The sequence below is a fragment of the Macrobrachium nipponense genome, chromosome 38, assembly GCF_015104395.2.
Source record: "Macrobrachium nipponense isolate FS-2020 chromosome 38, ASM1510439v2, whole genome shotgun sequence".
In the NCBI taxonomy this organism is placed as follows: Eukaryota; Metazoa; Arthropoda; class Malacostraca; order Decapoda; family Palaemonidae; genus Macrobrachium; species Macrobrachium nipponense.
In genome coordinates, this window is record NC_061098.1 from 47220192 (window position 1) to 47244343 (window position 24152).

The 24152-nt window shown below is 38.7% G+C and overlaps 1 protein-coding gene across 2 annotated transcripts in view; it reads left to right on the forward strand.

Moving 5' to 3' along the window:
• Nucleotides 1-10312: 10312 nt before the first annotated feature.
• The window catches only part of LOC135209462 (nidogen-2-like), a 28675-nt gene continuing 14835 nt past the window's right edge, over nt 10313-24152 (forward strand). The window contains exons 1-11 of one of the 2 annotated variants that reach the window (XR_010313371.1): nt 10320-10554; nt 12724-12765; nt 12951-12992; nt 13303-13332; nt 13526-13558; nt 14547-14618; nt 14810-14926; nt 15786-15905; nt 16898-17059; nt 18139-18261; nt 18511-18647. Coding sequence is in view for 1 of the 2 variants with exons in the window: in XM_064242124.1 (XP_064098194.1) it covers nt 10335-10554; nt 12724-12765; nt 12951-12992; nt 13303-13332; nt 13526-13558; nt 14547-14618; nt 14810-14926; nt 15786-15905; nt 16898-17059; nt 18511-18689 (1017 nt within the window). In the remaining variant the exon portion in view is untranslated. Of the gene's footprint in view, nt 10555-12723; nt 12766-12950; nt 12993-13302; nt 13333-13525; nt 13559-14546; nt 14619-14809; nt 14927-15785; nt 15906-16897; nt 17060-18138; nt 18262-18510; nt 18691-24152 lie in introns of those variants that run through there. The other variant, XM_064242124.1, reaches the window with a different exon arrangement.

Genomic DNA, 24152 nt, shown 5'->3' on the forward strand with positions numbered 1-24152 from the left:
GAGACCCTTCTTTGAATATCAAGTGAATCTGAAAGGGTCATGAAGGAGAAGCCAGATCTCAAAACTGTAGTATATATCAATTGGATTTTTCCGTGATTTCCTCAATTCTTGTGTATTGAGGAATAACTAATTGAAACGAATTTAAGAGGTACTACTGGTCTCCTTTCTTGGAGGTTACCAGCTTGCAACTCTCTCTCTCTCTCTCTCAGTGCCATTTTGCTTGGTGAGACGTGCCTGTGCAAAGTCCAATTAATCAACCGATATCACGAGTTTAACATAAAACTAGAAAACTAATTATAGCTAGAAGTGTTCGCAGTCTGTTGGTGATAAGATTAGTGTGAGAATAGTAGGATAAATCATCTACTAAGTTAGTTTATCAAGTGAATTATTAAAAATTCGAGCAGGATGGCAGGGAGCTCAAACTGTGGGAGTCAATGGCGAAATCTTGCATGCCTTCCAGATATGAAATATGATGAGTTAGCAGTAAGGGATCTGGCATTCCTCATCTATGAGATCAATAACAGCCCTAACCAAAAGGATGCAAAAGTATTCATAGACATATTGGAAGGATATGATCCTTCAAACTGGAACAAGTCAGCAGAAAATATTATGAAAATAATTGAAGGAGTATCAAATAAAATTCAAGTGGTCAAGAGACTTATAAATAAAATTTACATCAATCAACACATTCCAACAAAGAAAATGAATAAGGTGAACATGTGAATATGCTAATTGATGCAATAGGAAAAAGAATGCCTAAAGCATGTAAGCTGTGTAAGGTGTGGTATAGAATTGTAAATCCACAAAACCTGATCAGGAAATGCTATGCATGCAACTTACCCATGCATCCTCAATGTGCAGAATTCCTGCAAAATACAAGTGAGGATACAAAAGTATTTTGCTCAACATGTCTATCATGGATAGATAGTTATTAAATCGAGAACTAATGTGCAAATAGTAGAGGATGAAGAAGATGAGGAAAAGGAAGTAGAGGAAAACGAAAAAGAAGAAAATAAAACTGAAGTAATAGAAAAAATAATGAAAACAAAGAGCAGAACAAGAGTATGGATGCAGAGATACTCATAGATGCTACATATGAGGCAATACAGCAGCATACATACAACGAAATAAATTACGACATGACAACACAAAATAATATCCCAAAGAGGATTTACCCAGATCTTCATACTGATGGGAAAAAGCAAAAAAAAAAAAAAAAAAGAAAAAAGAAAAGAAAGATACAGTCTGCACCCTTTTGAAAAGAGGGAATTGCAGATTCGGTGAAAGATGTTACTACAAACATCCCTAGGTATGTCACAATTATGAGATTTATGGCAAATGTGCACACCTTGACGGCTATGAGGATGACTGCAGAGATCTACATCCAAAAATATGCAAACACTTAAAAGAAGGAAAAGGATGTAAGTTAAAAAAAAAATAGATATATGCACCCTGTAGCCATGAATCAAATCAATTAAATAATAAAATCTAAAATAAAAAAGAAACAAATAAAGAAAGGAACATAGAACATGAGGTGAAGGAAAAAACAAGCCATCGATGCGCTATGGAATGTCAGCATCGAGAATGCAAGCATCAGCTCCAAGATGCAGTGCAAGGAACAAGCACTGTTTACACGATGGCAGGGGATGGTGCAGATATGGAGATAATTAAGGATTCATACACAAAATGAATAATTATGAAAAAGGAAGATGAAATATATTGGAAAAGTTGGATTTTTTAATGTCAAAATTTCTGGAAATGAAGAAAAGAACAACATACCAGAACAGGAAAGAAACATGGGAAAATCCTTATTATTACCCATATGGGGAGAACTTGCAAACCGTCATAGTGATGAATGCGCAGGGTTTAGTTACGAGTGACTCAAAAAGAAAAATAGAGTTCTTAGAAGAACTAACCCAAACTGAAAAAAATAGATATAATGAATATAAGTGAAACCTGGTATTCCCAAGAGACTGGTAATGATGATCAGATAAAGGGGTCCCAAACTTTTAGATCAGATAGAAAAAATAAATCAAGGGGGAACCGCGATATATGGGAGAGACATAAACAAGGAAAAATACATGAGAAATATAGTAACTCAGAATTTGAATTAATAGCGGTAGAATTTGTATCTGAAAATTAATGAGCACCGTAATACATAGACCCCCTAATACTGAAGAGTTTGACACAATAATAGAAAAATTGGATGATATATATAGAAATCACAAAGACTGGACTATTCTCCTATCTGGAGACTTTAACTTTCTATTCGTAGATTGGAAAAAACAAATAGGAGATTGTTGTTGTATTTATACATATAAAAAAGAAAATAATAGTAGTGCATAAGATAAGAGGCAATTCAAAAAGCCATTAGATATGCTACTAGAACACAACATTCAACAAATCACCTGCCAATAAGAAAGGAAAATACTTTAGATCTAGTATTTGTGAACGAGATGGACTATGTTAAAGAAATAATTGTTTATAATACGGGTATTTCAGACCATAATGTCATAGAATTAACAGTCCGTTCCAAAGCAAGTGAAAACAGAGATAAGCAAAAGATGAAAAAGTGGGAAGGATATGGAAAATACAATTTCTACAGTAAAAATATAAAATGGTCAGAAACAAATGAATAATTAAACAAAGATTGGGATAACATGTTCTTAAGTGATGATATACAGGTAAATACAGATATATTATATAAAATATTAGAGAAAATAGTGGATAATTATATATCAAAGAAGAAAAGTAAACATCAGTCATGCATACCAAGAGACAAGGATCTTGTTCCAGAAAATCAGAAAGTGGAAAAAAGGTCTTGCAAAAGAAAAGAATGCATGGAAAGTGATGGAACTAAAAAATAAGATAGAAAATGCAGAACAAAGGATTATACAATCAAAATACTTGGAAGAAAAAACCCTAGTAAATATCAAGCAAAACCCCAACTGTTAGTCCACCGTGAGAACATATATAAAAATATGATAAATGGAAAAGAAACAGATGTGGTTTATCTATGCTTTGCAAAAGCTTTTGACTAGGTAGACCATAATATATTAGCGAAGAAAATTAGAAAACATAATATGGTGGACAAAGTAGGAAGATGGATTGAAGAATTTTTACACAACAGAAAACAGATAGTTATTGCAAACGATGAGAAATCGGATGAAGCTAAGGTAATATCCGGTGTGCCACAAGGTACGGTGTTAGCTGCATTACTGTTTGTTATTATGATTGCAGACCTAGACAGTAATGTTAAGGACTCGGTAGTGAGTAGTTTCGCCGATGACACAAGAATAAGTAGAGAAATTACTTGTGATGAAGATAGGAACGCGCTACAAAGAGACCTTAACAAAGTATATGAATGGGCAGAGGTAAATAGGATGGTATTTAACTCTAATAAATTTGAAACAATAAATTATGGAGATAAAAAAGGAAAGCTATATGCATACAGGGGACCTAATAAGGAGACAATCACAAATAAGGAAGCAGTTAAAGACCTTAGTGTGATGTTGAATAGGAACATGTTACGCAATGATCAAATAGTAATTCTATTGTAAAATGCAAAGCAAAAATGGGAATGTTGTTACGACACTTCAAAACAAGAAAAGCTGAACACATGATTATGCTTGCTTTATAAAACGTATGTTCGTAGTCCACCTGAATACTGCAATATCATATGGTACCCACACTACCAAAAGGATATTGCACAAATAGAGTGTACAAAGGTCCTTTACAGCTAGAATAGAAGTTAAGGATCTTGACTACTGGGAAAGACTACATTTTTAAAATTATATAGTTTAGAAAGGAGAAGAGAACTCTACATGATAATACAGGCATGGAAACAGATAGAAGGAATTGCCGAAAACACCATGGAGCTAAAAATATCAGAAAGAGCAAGCAGAGGCAGAATAATAGTGCCCAAACTATACCAGGAAAACTAAGGAAAGCACACAGGACATTAATCCACTACGCACCAACAATGCAGCGTCTATTCAATGCGTTGCCAGCTCATCTGAGGAATATATCAGGAGTGAGCGTAGATGTGTTTAAGATTAAGCTCAACAAATATCTAAGCTGCATCCCAGACCATCCAAGATTGGAAGAGGCAAAATATACCGGAAGATGCATTAGCCAATCTCTGGTAGACATTAGAGGTGCCTCACACTGAGGGACCTGGGACAACCCGAACAAGATGTAAGGTAAGGTAAGGTCTCTCTCTCTCTCTCTCTCTCTCTCTCTCTCTCTCTCTCTCTCTCTCTGGTGGAAGTCAAAGGATGATATTGCAGACAATAGATCAGTTTACAATGTTATAAGTTTAGTCATGAATTCGACAATTATTTTCTCTCTCTCTCTCTCTCCTCTCTCTCTCTCCTCTCTCTCTCTCTCTCTCTTTATGTATGTATGTATGTGCGAGGCAGCTACACTGACGTGCCCTCTGGTGACCCCCAGAGATTCAGGAACCGACTGAGGCAAAACCTAACAACCTTCTGCTTATCTTCAAGTTCTTCAGCGAGAGTTCTTGGAAATTGCAGAGGTCAAAGCTGCCCCTCCCCCTCCTCCTCCCCCTCTCCCAGACATCTGGTGCCTGAGTACAAGTGACCCATTACTTAAGATAAACTTTGTGGACTCGCACACACACAACGACGCACACAACACACGACAGGCACACGAGGATAACCAGGGGCAAAAGGAAGCAAGTGATGAATCAATGCTACTGTTTCATTGATGAGGAAGAAGAAGAAGAAGAAGGAGAAGAAGAAGAAGTCTTGGAGATTCAGCCTCCTCGTGGCTCTCTCTCTCTCTCTCTCTATCTCTATCTCTCTCTCTCTCTCTCTCTCTCTCTCTCTCTATTCCTCCTCCTCCTCCTCCTCCTCCTTCTTCTTCTTCTTTTCGGTTTTGTCATCATTTTCTGTACTTTCTTCCACTGGTGACATTGGGGAGTCGGCCTCCATCCACTCGGGCGTTTAGCCATAAGGAATAAAGTTTCTCTTTGTGGTTAGATGCAGTTACTACTTATTCTCTCTCTCTCTCTCTCTCCTCTCTCTCTCTCTCTCTTCTCTCTTTCTGTGTGTGTGTGTGTGTGTGTGTGTGTGTGTGTTTTTCGATACCAACAGAAAAACTCTTAAATGTGAATACAAAATATTACAACTAAATAGACTATAGTTTTTCGTAACATAAAACTCGACCAATAACTGAGGCCGATTCCCTGAAGAAAAGAGAGAGAGAGAGAGAGAGAGAGAGAGAGAGGAAAAAGCAAACCGCCATTGCTCGTGTCTTTATGACATAAGCGACGCCATTGATATGATTCACTTCTAAGAACTCTCGTGAAGAAGGTGACATCATCATCATATGACGTCAATGATTAAATTCTCTGATTACGAGGGTACCCGGGTGCACGTTTGTTGAGTGATAGTGCCCCTGAGACGCTCATGCCCATATCAGCGGGTAGTGATATGACGAGTGTGCGCACACACACACCCTCTTATGTACATCAAACGTATATCCATCTATCTAACTATACATACATCCATACCATATATATATATAGATATATATATATATTATATATATATTAGTTTAAAAAATAAAATATACTAGGACATAGTATGTATTATATATATATACATATATGATTATATATATAATATATATATATATGTATATATATATATATATCTATATATTATTATATATACTATAAGTATATATATATATATATATACATATATAATAATATATAAACGGGAGAGAGAGAGAGAGAGAGAGAGAGAGAAACACACACACGCACCCACACATACACCCACACACACACTCACACACACACACATATATATAAAACCATTCAGTTATTTGTAAGCCAGACTAGGGAAAAGGTGTTGCAATCTTAAACAAAACTGAATATACAACTAAAATTGAAGAAATTCTCTGAGATAACACTAAATTTAAACTTCTAGGAGAGCCTAACTTATTAGATATTTATAGACGTGAAGATAAAATTAACATATTTTTAAGGAAACTAAAAAATTAAAACATATTAGATGAAAATACTTACCAAACACTTTTTGTCTCTGGCTCTTCATTTAGCTTTTTATACGGACTACCGAAAATTCATAAGCCTGGTTTGCCTATTAGACAACAGTCCATCTTTTAATACATCTAAATTTTTAGTATCGGTTTTAAATTAGTTTTCTTTTAAACAGTACAATGTGACAAACGGTTATGAATTTCAGGATCAAATAACTAAACAAGATGGTGAACTGTTTATGGCCAGTTTTGACGTGGAGTCGTTGTTTACGAATATCCCTATTAATGAAACCATAAACATCATAACTGAAAGAATATTTCCAAGTGAAGAATTTTTATTTCATGGTTTTATTAAACTTCTTTTTCAGCCATTTTTAGAACTTGCCGTTCAAGATTCAGCCTTTGCTTTTAACAATAAATTATATTCTCAGGTTGATGGTACGGCCATGGGTTCTCCCTTGGGCCTGTTATTCGCAAATTTTTTTTATGTCTAGTCTTGAACAAGAATTTTTGAATTCTTGCCCTGATTCTTTTAAACCATTGTTCTACAGAAGGTATGTGGACGATACCTTCGCCCTTTTTACATACGAATGGCAAGCTTCACAATTTTTACAGTTTATTAATTTAAAACACCCTAACATTAACTTTACTGTGGAAAAGAGTTTTAAGCTTAACGCCATCTCCACTCTGGTTCATCGAACAAGGATATCTTCCATAAAGAAATTGAATTTTTATCTAATATCTTCCAACGAAACTCGTACCCTAAGGATGTGTTTTTTAATATTGTTAACAAACTTTTAACTTTGCATTTTGAAACACCCATTCCAATGATAGACGTACCAAAGAAACTAATGTATGCCTCCATACCATATATATACAATAGCAAATTTTCACAACACCTAACTAGAATTATTGAAAGTGAAATTCCCTGTCTAAATGTAAAACTTATATTATAACAACCCAAGCAAAACAGGCTCTTTTTTTCTACTTCAAAGATCGTCTGCAGCAGTTCATGCGATCCTACGTAGTATACAAATTTACGTGCCCGGGATGTCCAGGAATTTACGTTGGATCGACTATGAGACTGCTGCAGATGAGATACTGTAGTCACATGGGCTTTAGTTTTAGGACGGGTCAAAAATTAAGTAGGCGTGAACACTCAAACATAAAAAATTGCGCAATCAATTGCAAGATTGAGGTGAAGAAACAACATTTCTCTATTTTAGGCTCAGTTAAAGACTAATTACCTAACCACTCTAGAAACATTATATATTAAACGTCTTGTTCCCTCACTGAATAGTGGAGTTTCATCTTCTCCGCTTTATCTGGCATAGTCAACGTTTTAACTTCTTGCCCAAGTCTAGTCATTCTACCTCCTTCCTTCTCAACTAACGGTTGGTTGCGCCTTGGTATTTGTTTTTTATTTATACTTTTTACTTCTTCGTTTTACTTGTCATTAACTTTTAGTCCTTTCTGTAAATTTTAAGTTAATTTTAGTCTTGTATTAACTTTTACTTGTTTTATTAATAAACCTGCTTTTACTTGATGTTAATATGTATGTGTTTTTATCTCAACAGACAAGATGCACATTGTATGTGCGAAACGTCTCAAATAAATGTTCTTCCTTCTGATGTGGTTGCCTGCGGTTTCCTGAATGGTTGTATGTGATATACTTGCATAGCCTATATATATATATATATATATATATATATATATATATATATATATATATATATATATATATATATATATGAATGTCTTTTACTGCAAACAACAGTATAGTAGGCAGATCAAACGCCCATAAAACACTATATGACCTGAGGTGTTCTATAGCTTTGTGGACGTTTTCATCGTCTGGAGGTTTCATTCTGTTTGCAGAGATGACATTGTCAAGATCATGGTCAGGTGCAGCCTATTACTCCTCCTCAGGGGCGTCTTGGAATATATTCCATGGGTATATACGTAGATAAAGAATTGAACACGACACGCCAACACCTAATGCAATTGCTTTACCCACAATACATGATCGAGAAGGCTATTAATAAAGCGAATGCAATATACTACAGAGGTCCCACTCACAGCAGGCAAATAGATTTCAACAATAAGATCAAACTTCCGTACAACGGAAACATCCAAAAAGTTACAGAACACCTCAGGTCTAATAATCCCTCCATTCTCCATTATCCCAAATCCATTGGGAGGTATCTCATTAACGTCTACTTAAATAAAAGAGAAGAAGAAGCAGGAGTTTACAAGATACCGTGTAGCAATTATTATGAGATTTACGTTGGGGAGAAAGTTGGGTAGATTGATAGATCCATCTCGCAAAGATTAGCAGAGCACAAATGATCATCGCGATGTGCTTCAGAGAGCTCGGGGATTTTCCTTCATATCAGGAACAAAGGCCATACCATCAACTGGAGTGGGGCAGAGCTGGTTTTCAAAAGTAGCTATCCGTACAAAAGGAAGATGCTGGAATCTGCTATCATCAATCAAGCCAACAATATGAACCTGTCAGGAGGACGTTGGAAACCGGATGACATCCACGAGTTAATCCTTAGGTCTAACTCTTCTCAAGCAAATGTTCCAGAACATACGATCACCGGACGAGCCGCCAGACGGTAATTAATGAGGCCAAAAAACACCAGGGAAGAGTTTAATTCCAGTCTCTCCTGGGTCAACCATCACCTGCAACCCACAGAGACTTACTGACACACCTACTACACACACTCACACACACACACATATATATACACACACACACACACACACACACACACACATATATATATATATATATATATGTGTGTGTGTGTGTGTGTGTGTGTGTGTGTGTGTATTATTCTATAACTCTCAACAGAGAGAGAGAGATAGAGAGAAATGGGGGGGGGGGGGGGGTTGGGGGGGGGGGGTTGTGAAAGCTGATCCACGAATAGACAAACAGACAGACAGATAGAGAAGAGAGGTGTGGAGAGGAACTGTTCTGAAATAATGCAGCAAAAAAACTACTTCAATTGGCTTCATCTGTGGTCACCCATCCAAGGCCTAAATGAATCTAATACCGCTTCATTTATTTGCTTCCTTTTCATTTGCCATCACAAAACCAGACACTGACTAGAGCCAGTATATTTGCTGGCATTCATTCAAGAACTGACCGGACCCAGTGCTTTTTATCTTGAATCATTTGTATGTAATGGACACCAATCCAATGACCCAACAAACCCAATGGCTCCTCATTCGCGAGATAAAAGTGGTCCTTCAGGTGATGAGGAACAGCCAAGTTTCATCACCCGAAAGGACAAAGAGAGAGAGAGAGAGAGAGAGAGAGAGAGAGAGAGAGAGAGAGAGGAATGGTGCTTGAACACTGGCTATCTCTCCCTGGCTTCATTTTTGAGATGTTTGATATTCCATGTTTATTACTTTGTGGTTCTTCAATGTCTCTCTCTCTCTCTCTCTCTCTCTCTCTCTCTCTCTCTCTCTCTCTCTTTCTGAAGATAAGGGTTGAAATTCCCCCTTCAGTTCATCTTGCATAGACCTTGCAGGAGACAAGTCAGTCTGCATGAATGAGGGGATGCAGTTGATGTTGAAGGGTCTAGAGCTGCTGATGAGACGTTTCATAATTAATTAATAGTTATTACTGTGGAAGTTTTCTGCACAGTGTGGACTCTTCTTCTTCCTCTTCTTCGTCTTTTTATTTCATTCAGTAGAGAATTATTTATAACTGAAACAGTTTTAGAGGAATTTCAAAGAATTCACTGTCAAAATCTAAACTAATCTGGTGAATAGTTCATGCTCGGATTTATTTTTTATAAAATAATGAATGATAATGATAAGTCTCTCTCTCTCTCTCTCTCTCTCTCTCTCTCTCTCTCTCTCTCTCTCTCTCTTAACATATGAGTGTGCAAAATGTATGAAAATGTCTACAAATTTGGTATGTGAAAGAAAGTGTATCATGTAGGAGCTAAAATTGTCCTCATCAACTTCATTGTCATCTCAGCTTTCCTTGTTTTCATAGGTATTGTCATTTCTAGCAAATAAAATCCATCTTTCTTCATTTTCCTTCATCCCTCAAAATCTAGGAGCAACGAAACAGCTACCTCACAAGTGGCACTCGAGAGGGAAGTCTTATCACCACCCCCGTCGAGTGCTTGTTTACGAAGCTCTTCTTAATTAATCATCTGGCCTTGATGACGCAACCGGCGACTGTAGTTACACACATTCCCAGCCTCTCAGTCATCCACCTGAACTCTGGTATGATGCAAGAGAGACGACGTCCTTGAACAGTGGACTGAGTCACTGACTGGCTGATGCGTCCTCTTGAGAACTGGGTATATAAAGACCCAGGGCTGCGAGGGAAAGCCAATCACTGGGTCTCTTCTGTGGGAGATATGGCGAGAGAAATTTTTGCACTCACTTTCCTCCTGACAGTGGGGAATTTAGCCCACTGTCATGAATGGAAGAATCGTCTCTTCATCAAGATGGGAGAAGTACTGGAGAAGCAAGAAGCAGCATTGAGCCAGCTGAAGGGTAATGCAGCCATTCATGTTCCAGTTTCCATTTCTTTTTTGTGACATATATTCTCGACAGTTATATCTCTACTTTATTTCTTTAGAGGTAGAATAAGCCATTCGTGGTTTTTATTCACCTTCACATTCACCTATCTCACCTCCCAACCTCCTCCAAGGTGTGTCAGTTGCCATTTGTTCAGGCCCACTTTCCTTTTGGGCTCCATTCGCCTTCCTTTGCAGAAGGTGCGATTGGGAAGGTTCCTTAGAGAGATCAGTCTGGTTCTTTATTTGTGCAGGAAATGTCTTCTTCTGGATCTGAGCTCTTACATTTTTCACTGTTCTCTTACTTTCCTGTTCGGAATCCATCGTTACTGCTCTCTTCTCTCTCTCTCTCTCTCTCTCTCTCTCTCTCTCTCTCTCTCTCTCTCTCCTGGATGAGTGACGGGGAGCCCTGGAAGACTTGGATTTCTGTGCCTGGTGAACTGACTCCACCATATCGTCTTGCTTACTTCTGAAAAGTTGTCTTTGATTGATTTGTGATGTCATTACAGTTTCTTGTTGGCAAACAATCTTCTGTGTGTGTGTGTGTGTAATGAACTTGATTCCTTGTTGGTTATATGTTGACTATTTATTTTTACAGTACAATTATTGTGGTTCCTTTTTTATCGTTATCTCTGGCAATATGAAACCAATCTCTAGCTTTCAGCTCAATTTCAGGAGAAGTTCATTATGTTTTCTTCATATATGCGATGCCCCAAGACAGACCTCACGACCCTCAGAGTCATACCTGCAAGCAAGACCTGGAACTAAGACTGATAGATTATTCTTAGCTTCAGGACTTGCTTGCGTCTCCTTTGGTTACAGCCACAGCACAGCTCAAGCGCAAGGGGCGGGCGGTGGGGGCCTGGCTGTTTGCTGCAGGACAAAGCTTCTTCTTCATTAACAAGAGAAAGGTGAAGGAGATTGTCAGTTGGGCAGGGAATCCTATAATATCTGACAAACCATAGTTGTGCTTAGTGCTCTTGTTTACACGGCAGGTCAGCCATGGAGCTCTATTCTCTGACTGTCTTCAGCTGACAAAAGTGCCTGCCCAGATGTCTAATAATCCCCTGGGTCTGGTTATAGATGGTGTTCCAGCCATCTAAGAGGACCAGTCTGTGGTGTAGCTATTAAGGTTAACCTTCGTTGGAAAGAAGACTCTCAAGAGCCTATTTTGCACCAGGTTCCTGCTCCATTTTTCTGTTTGTATAGGCAACACTGTAATGAATAGTTATGATCGTCAGACAATACTTGGCGTTGTGTTCAATTCATAGTGTTCTTTCCCACAGCAGCTATAAAGCTATTCATCTACTGCTGCCAGAAAACAAAGGTTTTGTTCATTAGGCTACTTCAGGTCTTTCTTTTTTGCTACTGCCTATATCTCTTATTTGTGTTATGGTGTCTGCAGCCATAAAGCTTAGCATTGTTTGTTAGGTTTTCTACACCTACAGTGATGACATTATCAGAGGCATCTGTTTCAGATCTTCATCTCGCCTGCTGTTGTAATACTTTTCCTGTCTTAGTGTCTGAAGCCTGTCAAGATCTTCATCCTTCACAAAGATACAGGAAGATGCAGTTTCATTTTCTGCAGGCAACTTCATTTAAAGCTCACTCGGTCCCTTCACCCCAAGAGCCAGTGTGTGAGAGCTACTCGGTCTGCAGAAGTTCCACATTCACACTCTGTCGCACTGTCACGTTGCCACACGTCCCAGTACCAGGAGCCTTCTGTTGTTCCTTGCAGTGTCAAGCCATGAATTGGTCATCATAGCAGTTTTTGCTTTGCTCGTTTTTGTTACTTTAAAAGAAGTTGGGCATATTTGTCAAACACACTTACTACCTTTGCTTTCTGTTGAAGTTTTAATTGATTTCAGTGTCTATACATTTGCTGTTTTCTGATGTGTTTTCTGTTTCCTTCAGTGGTGGGTAGTTTCCCCTCGTCACTTACACAAGTGAACTGCAGGTGAAGAAAAGCCAGAATCAGCCCCGACTCCCTATGATCTGTTCCTCACTATAAATCTATAATGAATGCAGAACAAGCTTTGTGCACTCTCTCTCTCTCTCTCTCTCTCTCTCTCTCTCTCTCTCTCTCTCTCTCTCTCCCTTAAAGATAAAGACCAGTTTTTTTAAAAACAATGGCTTATCTTTCCAGGAATGCAGGAGAAACAGGAACAGTTCGACGGCAAACTTCAAGGTAATTCTTATATATTTTACTTCCAACTGTTTATGTTCTGCTACATGACAAATTCCTATACTTCATGAGTCTCTCTGATTCATAGAAATAGTCAGAGAGTTGCTGTTATTAAAGTGAGGAGCCTTGTGTTTTATAAAGGAAGAAAGACGAATGATCTCCAGACAGTCAATCCTTTCTATTTCCAGAAATGCAGGAGAAACTTCAACACGTGGAATTTAACCTTCAAGGTAATTTCTGCCATTTTTTTTCCAATTTGTGTTTTATTAAAGAGCAAAGTTCTTTACTTAAGGAGTAAAGTATATTAAATCAGGTTTGTGTTAGCTTCATACAATTTTTTTCTGCAAAGAATTCTTGATATAAGGTCACAGATAAAGCCAACTTTGACTGACACATTATACTCTATATCTCTATTGGCACATAATCAGTACCATATTTTCCGAAGTGGCAGAACTTACTCCACTCAATCACATTCTTATTTGAATCCAGTGTCCTTTGATGATGTTGCCAGATAAAGGAAGACTGATTTTCCCTTTCCAGAACTTCGCCGCGAGATGCAACACCTGAAAGGTATTTGTAACTCCTCGATGTCTGTAGCTGTCTTTCTGAAAGCTTCGTGTCTGTAGTTTCAACTGATTCGTAACTAGGGAAGAAACTAGAGTCTTGCGTAAGGTATCTCTGATGAATTATACTGATCAATATCCCGAAGGGGTTATGAAAATCAAACTTTATTAGATATTGTTTATTCTCTTATTTTCTTCAGATAAAGCGACAGACAGCCAGGACTCTCTGCAAAGTGAGTATCTTATTCTCCAGAGATGATGGCAGGATCATGCAAAGCCTTTATACTGAAAACACCAGGTTTAGGAGTAGCTGGACTCTCTAAAGACTGTTGGACATCTTTCCACTTTCACCTTTCTTAAAGAATTTCAATGTAACCTTGAATATGCAACCATGGGTGGGACATGCATGACTCACATGTTATGTATGTGCGTGTGGATGAGTTAATGCCTGTCCATGCAAGTAAGCGAGAAAGAATGCTCACCATCACTTGGAGGGGGCATTTGAAATATTGGAAAAAGTGTACAGATTAATAGTAATTGATTTGGAGGATTTGTTGACAAATAGAATGCTCTGACCTAGCACCTTTAGAGACAGATATGACCCTTCCTTCCTTCCTTCCTTCCTTCCTTCCTCTCCAAGTCTATTCTATGAGAAGACAGCAATGCTCTTAGAATCATAGCAGAAAGATCTGATAGTCTTTTCATACTTAATGGGACTCAAGTCAGCCTGATGACTGAAGCATCTTCTAAAGAAGATTATTTTTCTCTTTTTGGATATCTGGGCGAAACTGGAGACATTAGAAGGTAACTGCAAAACGTCTTTCTTCTTCTTCTTCTTCTTCTTCTTCTTCTTCTTCTGCTCCTGGAGGTTCAATTCTGTCTGTTTTAGAAAGCACATAGTAATAAGAACGCCGAGGATCCATTAGGAAACCAAAGGCTGCCCCAGAAGGGAGGACTTGGAACACTTCAAGGACATATCATCAGAGGGTACATTTTCCATATGAGAGGGATTTTATACGATTCTTAATTGAATGTTTTTGTAATATCTCCCAATGTCAGTAGTAAAAATTAATGATACTAAGTTTTGTATTTGCCAACTAAGCAGTATAGTAAAGGACTTTGATATGACATAGATTTATTATAAGTAAAAGTATGACTAGGATTCAAAGTGCATAACAAGAGTTCCAGGTAAGTGTTGATGGGATGATTTTTCCTTTCCAGGACAAGAACTGGAATCTTCCCTTCGCCAGGAAATATCTGGAGTCATCTCTTTGTTGGAGACTGGAGGAATAGGTCAGTAATACTTATGGTCTAGAAAGGTTCATAAAATTATTGCTTAAATTTTTCTATAGTCGGGAATTCAGTTGTACTGAAATGTTTTTATCCTGATCCACTAGGTCAAGGAATCCATTTCTAGAGAGTTTATCTATCTTGGGGAATATCTGGAGTGACCTCTCTCTAACTGCGATATTACTTTCCCACAGATGAGTGTTCAGAAGGAAGCCACAACTGTGGTGATTATGAGATGTGCACCGACAAGCTATTCAAATATCAATGTTCCTGTCTACCCGGATTTGCACAGGATGGTTCGGGCTGTGTAGGTGAGAGAGGGACATTCTCATTGCAGTGTTCTTTTCTTCTTATTCTTCTCTTCTCCTATATTTTGCATAAATCAGTCGTTGACTGCCAGGAGAAATGATCACTTTGCTCAAGTGGCCCTTCTTTCCTCACTGCTCTTTCTAGGTCATTTGGGGGCGGGGGGCAGGGGCCGGGGGAGGGGGCAGAAGAGAAGAATCAATATGATTACATTTTCCCCTTGTTATGGTAACAATCATGTTGAACCAGCTTTCTTCCATTATAATTCTACTTCACGAGGAATATGGAGGCAGTGTTGAGAAAGGTTTCGAGTCTGCCTCTGACAACAACAATCCTGAGTTTGAGGTAGTTCTGATTGACTACCCTCCTCGGTTCCAACAGATGCAAACCTTTGAGACAGCAGCGCCCTTTCTTTTGTGTGTTCCGTTTTCAGACTTCTGTCTCACTCCATAACAACCACACAAGCAAGATAGATGAGGCTCCCGATTGTTGAGTCTTGCTTATTGCTTCAGTCTCTTGTGGGTCTTTCTCCCTTCAAAGTTCACCCTTGTCCACTTGATGACCTTCCAGAAGGAAATGGAAGCTCTTTCTATAACAGGATCAAACAGATAGAATTCCAAGTCACCATTTCAACTGCCTTTCAAGACGGGTTTGGTTTTGTAATCATCTGTTATACGTATTTAAGGGCTCAATTGTTTTTATCCAGCATCATATCAATTTCAAGTCCCTATGTATGTTTTAGAAATAAGACCAAGCCCTCTTTGTCTTTTGAACGGACTTTAGCTACCCCCCCTCTGAATAAGAGAAAGAGACATTCTGCAAGGCCTCTTTCCTCAAAACTAACCATCATTGCCTCCCAAACAGACGTCGACGAGTGCGCCAAAGGGAAGGACGAGTGCAGTCCCCTGGCAACATGCAGGAACTCCGTCGGGAGTTACAGCTGCTCCTGCAACCCACCTTCCGAGGGAGATGGGCGAACCTGTGGTAAGGGAAGATCAGATGTACTTTAGATTGTGTTAGTGATTTGCCTAAATAGTCGAATGCTGTGTCCGATTGAGTGAAGTGTTTTGTAGATCATTGAAGATTTTATGCAGATGTTATAAACAAAGGAGAGTCAGAACAGAAAGTTTTATATCTTAAAGGCCACAAACTTTTATATTTATCGATTTGCAACATTGTTACTGTTCCTCTTTGTCTTCTTCTTTATTCTTATCTTTCATAAAAGGCATAATGATGTCCCTCTTTCCTCTATTTGCTTCCACCCCACACCAACTTACTAAAGAATTGGCGCCACGCATTTTCTAATAAAAAATCAAAACTCTTCAGCCAGTAGTAACTAAGAATATTCAAGAGTTATTTTTCCCAACAAGCAAGTATCTTTCCCAGAACTTCCGTCGCTTGTCTCTGATATTCCTCATCTGCTGCTGCTGCTCCTCCTCCTCCTCCTCATCATCATCAAGTTCTTCTTCGCTTCCTCTCCCAACAGATCGACCCTCCTTCCTTCTTTTCTCTGAAACCCGAGTCCTTTGTCTTCCTTCTTCCATGGTCAATATTCTTCTTCTGGAAATGAAACCTCTATATCGTGCTGGAGATTTTTCCTGAATACTTTCCCACACATTTTGCAAAGAGCTCTTCCATTAATTCCTTAATTAGTTTGGCCAGTTGATGTTGTTTTTACCGATAGGACCTTTTCGAGACCTGCTGGCTGATTTGGGGCAGAATGTTCTTCTTCTTCCATGTTTCTCATCTATTCAGGACCTCGGAGGTTGTTTCTAGATTTTTATGCTGTTATCAATTTCCTCTTTTGATCTTTGTTCATCTTAGGTTATCCTTCCTGTAGAATTTTCCATATTCAAATTGTGCCTACATTGTGGAAGGGAGACCCTTGCTGGATAGGTACCCTTGCCTGTCTCTCCTCGAGACATTCCTTCACTCCACAGGGACCCTTTTCAAGTCTCTTTTCTCCATACTGACAGAGATGGACGAATGCGCCCAAGGGAAGGACGAGTGCAACCCCCTGGCAACATGCAGAAACTCCGTTGGGAGTTACAGCTGCTTCTGCAACCCACCTTTCGAGGGAGACGGGCGAACCTGTTCCTGCCCTCCTGGATTTGCACAGAATGGTTCAAATTGTCAAGGTAAGACATATTGCTTCATCGGAGTTTTACTCATTATTACCTTCTATACTTATACATACATCTAACTTTGTTTTCATCGTCTTGACATTTTCTTCCTTTTTCTTAGAATTCCCTCATCTCCTTTTCTCCACATCGATTATTTCCATGCAATCTCAATGACCAGATCACTCACTTCCAGGCGCATGGATAACGCCTCCTCTGCTTGGCTTGGCTTGGCTGAGTTCTGGGAAGGAATTTGGGGGAAGAATCGCGTCCTCTCTCATGTTGGCTCTTTTCCTGTTGAAGGAAAGAAAGTCCCTCTCCTTTCCTTTCCTTTCCTTTCCTTTTCTTTCCTCTCCTTTCCTTTCCTTTCCTTTTCTTTCCTCTCCTTTCCTTTACTTTCCTTTTCTTTCCTCTCCTTTCCTTTCCTTTCCTCTCCTTTCCTATCTGTGGATCCACGTTGAGCGAACAGGCCTAGATATCACAGCTTTCATAGAAGCTTTTAGAAAATGACAGATTGATATTGCAAGTTGATTCAACAGAACCCAGAGTGATTCTTTCTCTGGTTTCGAAGAACGAATCCCACACATTTTGAAATACAGAATCCCATATTATATTATCATAAGATGACGGTGGTGCTTTATGCAGGTACTCATATCTCTTCTTGATATTTGCATATTTGACATTGGTAATGGTCTCACTTGGTTTCAAATCGTGATTTTTTTTCTGAAGGTCGACAAATATTGGTTTCAGTCCCACTAAACTCATTATCCTAACGTTTGCCCTGTTATTTCCGAGCTTCCTACCACAGATGTGTCGAAACTTTTGCATTTAAGATTAATTCGAGGAAATCTGTCACTTTCAACGCACTAGGCTTAACAAGGCGTTTGTATCCACTGTGTTTCTATGAAGGGGCTTTCTAGAATTTCCTCAAGATTAATTGAGATATTCTGTCACACACACACACATACGCACGCACACACACACGCACACACACACACACACACACACACATATATATATATATATATATATATATAGATATATTTATATATATATATATATATATATATATAATACTTTTTCTCCATAACCGACAGACGTGGATGAGTGCAGCGCCTGAGGGAAAGCCGAGTGCAGCCCCCAGGCGACCTGCAGGAACTCCGTCGGGAGTTACAGCTGCTCCTGCAACCCACCTTTCGAGGGAGATGGACGAACCTGTTGTAAGGGAAGACGAACCTTTGTCTCTCTTTCTGAGCCTTTTTCCTTCAGAGTAAAAATCTGCAAACAAAGTCGGCAGAAAAGAGCTGAATTGCTTCAGTTCACTTTGTTATATCATCATCCACTTTCTTATGTCTTATAGAAATCAGTTCATGAAAGATCGACGTTGATGTCATCAGGGCAATTTTGGCTCTTGTGTAACCCTCCTCATTCCTGCAGCCTCCTCCTCATCTCCCTCCTCCTCCTTCCAGAGTTCCCGTGCGAAAGTCCAGCCGAGGTCCTCAAGGGTCTGGGATGTGTGAAGCGTGTGAGGGAAGACAAGACCTTTGAGGAGATGAACGCCACCTGCCACCAGGCAGGTGGCCGTCTCCTACAAAATTTTAGTCTTGAAAGTTTCCAGGAAGTGGACCGTTTGGCTTTTCCTTTTTAGGGTAAGTTACTTCCTGACATAAATCTAATAATAATACTTATCAACAGAAGAGAGAGAGAGAGAGAGAGAGGAATTATTTAAGGTCGTGTCCTGCCACAGACAAACATACATTTATTGATACACGCAAATTATTATTAATTAGCATTTATTCAAGGTAAAAAAATATATATATATGTATGTATGCATAAAGGGTGTAACACGAATTGATGCAAATATTTCGGGAATTTAAAGGAAAGTGATTCTAAGCAGAAAATATTCGACAAAGATAAGCATTTGAATTCAAGGCTCCGTTTGTGGTGGTGTCGTGGGGGCGGGGGGTGGGGTGGGGGAAGGGGGGTCCCGAGTGGGCGAATTTCAAACAAACCGTTCAGGCTAGGGAGGGAGGCCTTAACAGGAGCTTTGGGTGGGCTGGGATGTGGTGGGGGAAGGGTGGGGAGGGCGTGGGTTGTTGGGGGTGAATAAGGTAAATACATTGCTTTGCTCGTTTTTTAATTGTGATTATTTTTCTTGCAACTCATCTCACTTTAATAATTAGCTCAGAGCGGGATACATCATACTACCATACATACATAAATTATATTAATTATACATAATATATATCTATATATATAATTTTTATATATAGATATATATTAGAATATATAATATATATATATATATATATATATATATATATATATATATAGATATATATATATATATATAAATAGTATATATGTATGTGTGTGTGTGTGTGTGTGTGTGTGTGGCGGTACTTACTCTTCGCACACAGCTCTAAGGTAACGTGCGCCAACTTGGAGGCTGCACTTTGGAGAATTAGACTTATATAAATTATTCTTACCTTGCTGAATTAGCTAAAAGGGTTATAATTGGAAGAGGAATTAAATTGATATGTTCTTAATATAGGTTTATTCTTTGCTGGGGTACTTATAAAAGTTTCCACCTTCTGGGCTCTTGGACTGATAAAACTTAATTCCTTGAAAGGCACTTGTTGCAATTACGAGTCTATAGGCACGAGGGAATTTCACTGAGTATTGATTGTCACTTATCACTGTCTTTTGATTGATTCGCACACCACACTTCTGTACTTTCCTTCACTTCAGTTGTCTTCTCTGTTTTACGGCTGTGCCACTGCAGTTCCCTCCCCCGTTCTCCCCTCCTGTCTCCCCTCTTTGCTCCCCTTTTCTTGGCCTTTTCTGCTCCCCCCTTTTCTCCACTCTGTCGTTTTCTTCTCTGTTCCTTTTTCTGCCTCCCTCTCTCTCTGTCTGGCCTTTTTATTAGGATGATATCTTCTTAGCACCGCCTTTAGATTTTGGGATTTTGACTTGGGTGTGGCGTCTTCTGAAAGACTTCTTGTGTCGTAGTGGCTACGGACATTATACAAACCCGCCTTCCTGTCAAATTTTCTACAGTGATTCGTAGACTCTAAATAAGGTAACGCCTCTTGCCTGATGCCCTGGCTTCTTGGGGGTGTATCCCTTTGGTAACCTCATAGGTCATTCGTTGATACACATTCCTGGGGTGACCTCCCTATCAGGCTCTGCTTCTTGATTCGTCGAAGTCCATAGGTCTATCTTGGAAAGGGTGGAGCTCTGAAGAATTTGGCACTTCCCTCTTTCTAACAACGGGTCATAGAATTCCTAGACTAGATAGGCTACGAAATGAAGAACATTAGAAGAGAACTGGGAGCGGAGGGGATACTAGATTTTGTGGAGAGAGGACAGCTTAGATGGTTTGGACACACCAAAAGAATGGAGGAGGAGCGATATCCTATAAGGTTTTTGGAATGGACACCGGAAGGAAGGAGACCGGTAGGAAGACCAAAATGAGATGGCTACAAAACATAGAGAGAGGAGTAGAGAGGAGAGGCTCTAGTTTGCGGGAAGTTGATGAGATGAGGCTCTATGATGATCGCCAAGAATGAGACTGTTCCTGAAGCAGGACGACTGACAGGCCTGGAGGCCTACCTGGCGTCTGGTGAGAATGGTGAGAACGTATGCCAGATGGCTCTCTCTGACCTGTTCACGAAGGGAACGCCGATTAGTCATAGGCGCTAATGAGTTGAGGTCCGATTCCTCGAAGATGCCTGGGAGATATGGCCATTAATCTCCTGTCGGTCACTAATCGCTGGTACAGACAGGTTTTTTGGGGGAGATGAAAGCCACATGGCTTTGGGTCTAAAAGCCTTAATCGTTTGGGATCGGGTAACGCGATAGTCCGTTCTCTAAGAAAATCATTTTCCGTTTCGTGCCTTTTTCTCTCTTATTATCTGTGCCTTCCTTCTTTAAGTTCTTATAAGTTATTGCCTTTTGGAATAACAACACTGTGCCACACTATTACAGTCTCGGCCCGCTACCTCGCTGACTCCGACAGCGTTAACTAAGCTGAAGCAAATATTATACCAGCAAGAGGACTCCTAACTTATGCTTCTTGGAAATCATATTGAAACTTTAACTCAAAAACATCAAAAGTGAATGTAAACATGAGCAAATCCTTGATCAAGTAACGTTAAGGGCAACAATCAAAATTGAATGTAAACATGAGTAAATTCTTGAGCAAGTAACATTCAGAGAAACAAAAAACTGAATATGAATCAGAACAAATACTTGATTAAGTAGTATTAAAGGAATCATCAAACTGAATTCAAATATGAGTAAATCACATTAAGAAACATGGAACTGAATGCAAACAAAAATAAATCACCAAAACAAGAAAAACTGAAAGTTAAACATACATAAGCCTTAATTGGACATAAGTTATAAATGCATGGTAGAAGCAAAAAATAATGGTAACTATCCAAGTTTACAGTACATGATTGGTTCAGTCCTCTGTCCTATTCTATCTAGGTGGATATCATCTTTCTTTTATGGAAAATAAATTTCGTTCTTTGTTGACGACACTTGATAGCTTCTTGTTTGCTGCGACCTGCTGCTTGGAGACAAGTCCTGGGAGAAAATATCCTTGTGTATTTGTATGCAATAACAAGTGTGTCCTTGACTTCCTACTGAGATTGTGTATTGTATTTATGCAAAATTTCATTGGACATTCTTACTGTAATCCTTGTACATTAAACTATATAACTTTACTGCTTGATACTAAAACAAAATTGGCAACTCGGTTAAAGGAACCAGTTAGGGGTTAATACTTGTAGGTTTCTTCTACTGTGACAACAATTAGTAAGTTTTCACCAATCAATATCTTGTTAATAAGTTTTTCAACAAATACTATCTTGTTAATGAGTCTTCATCAATTAACATCTTGTTAGTGAGTCTTCATCAATTAATATCTTATTAGTAAGTTTTTCATCAATCAACATCTAATGGATTTGAACAAAGTAAGTGTATTAATTACCCCTTCAAAATCATAATCATTTCTGAAACGAATTCCCTTATCTTAAAATCTCTTAATGTCTATCTTAACCCGTCTTATTCATTCTTTTACTTCTAAGAATGTTATTATGGAACGATTAAATTTAATATACGTCTTGAAATTCTTATACTGCGCATTGAACCGTTTCTTACATACCCAAATATTTCCCTTCAAGTCAAAATAAATTTGAAGTTAGTGCACATAACTCCAAAATTTTGCTACAAACCGACTAATTAAAGTAAGAATTGCAACAATAAAAGATTATTCCTAAGTCGACCGATGAAGGTAAACTTAGCAATAAAGAAAATCAAATAAATACATGGGAATAATAGGATGAATTAATGGGTTTGTTCTACCGTTTCACTGAAAAGTGACTCTTTTATTTCTTAAGTTGTATCTAGTTCCTTCTTCTGGAATTTCTTCTGACGTCTCTGTCATTTCGGATTCTTCAACTTCTTTGGTTCTCTTGACCTTGTCCTTGTTTATCCAAAATTCTTCTTCTTCTAATGATTCGCATATGTGGAAGGCATTTGGTTATTCATTTTCTTAAACTTTATCTAGTTTCTTGTACGTCTACGACCTTGTATGGTCCTGTGAATTTTGTGGCTATAATTAATACCACTTCTTACTTCCTTCTTAATATAGACTTCATCCCCTTTCTTGTAGTCTACAGGCCTTAATCCTTCTTGATGCTTCTCTATCATATTCTACTGGGCTTCTTCTAGATTCTTGTGCAATTGCTTGTGGATTACTTTAAAGTTCCCGATTCTTATCTTCATGATATCTTCAGAGTAATTAGGCTGCATTGGCTGATTCAGCCATGCATAAGGTAATCTGGGTTCATATCCCATCAAAGCTTTTATGGGAGTTGCTCGAGTACTCGTATGATGCCTTGCATTTAATGATAATTGGACTAAAGGTAAATTGACGTCCCAGTCAGGATCGTGTCCTACTGTGTGACGTAATACGTCTAAAACCTTCCTGTTATTCCTTTCTACCAAGCCATTGCTAGCTGGGTGATACGGCTGTATTGCTACCTTTTCTACCTTAAAGGCGTTACAAATTTCTTGAACTAATGAGTTGTTGAACTCGGTCCCATTATCAGAAATAATGAGCTGTGGGGCAGAATATCTGCAAAATATCTTATCGAATAGAGCAGTTGCACAATCCTTGGCACTTTTACTAGTTAATGGTACCAACTCTGTGTATCTCGTGAGCGCGTCGATACATACCAGTATATTCTTATTCCCTTTACTCGTGGTATGAAGATTAGTGATAAGATCAATAGATACTCTTTCGAAAGGAGTCTGTGGGATAGGATATTTCCCTAGTGGTACTTCCTTGTCTGTTCTTCCCTTGTAGCTGTTGCATGTATTGCAGCTCTTCACATAATTACTAACATCTTTGTGAATTCCCTTCCAATGGAAAATTCTTTGGATTAATCTAATTGTCTCATCCCTTCCTGGGTGAGCTCTCATGTCATCGTCGTGCATTAGCTCAATGACCTTGTCTCTTACACTCTTAGGTACTAACCTTTTGTGCAGAACACCTAGAAATTGACCAAATGGATCATATTCGTGGCACATACAAATTAATACACCATCTATGTCCGTTAATGCGTCTGTGGGACATCCCACCTTCCTACCTAGTTCGGTTAATTCTTGTTGGCTATGTTTTCTTTCGTTTCTAACGTATTTGAACAGTTCCCTTATATCTTCATCTCTTTCTTGTTCTTTATGAAATTTTTGCCGGAAAGCTCCTCTGTATAATGCATGGTGAATACATTTACGTCATTGCACATTGTTTCATTCTTTTCTTCTTCTTGACTTATCATATTTATACTATCACCTTCTGACACATATCTTGATAATGCATCTGCTACCTTATTCGTCTTCCCAGGGACATATTTCACCCGTATATCATAATCTTGGCTGTCATGAACCAACGGGCTCTTCGTCCTGTTACGGACCCCTTTATTGGGTCCTGGTGCAGTTCTTTTATTGCACTATTTATATTCTCAGTGAGTTCAAAAATACTCTGCGTAAAATGGTCAGTGGAGACGAAACAAAAGGGAAAACTCAACAATATTTATTC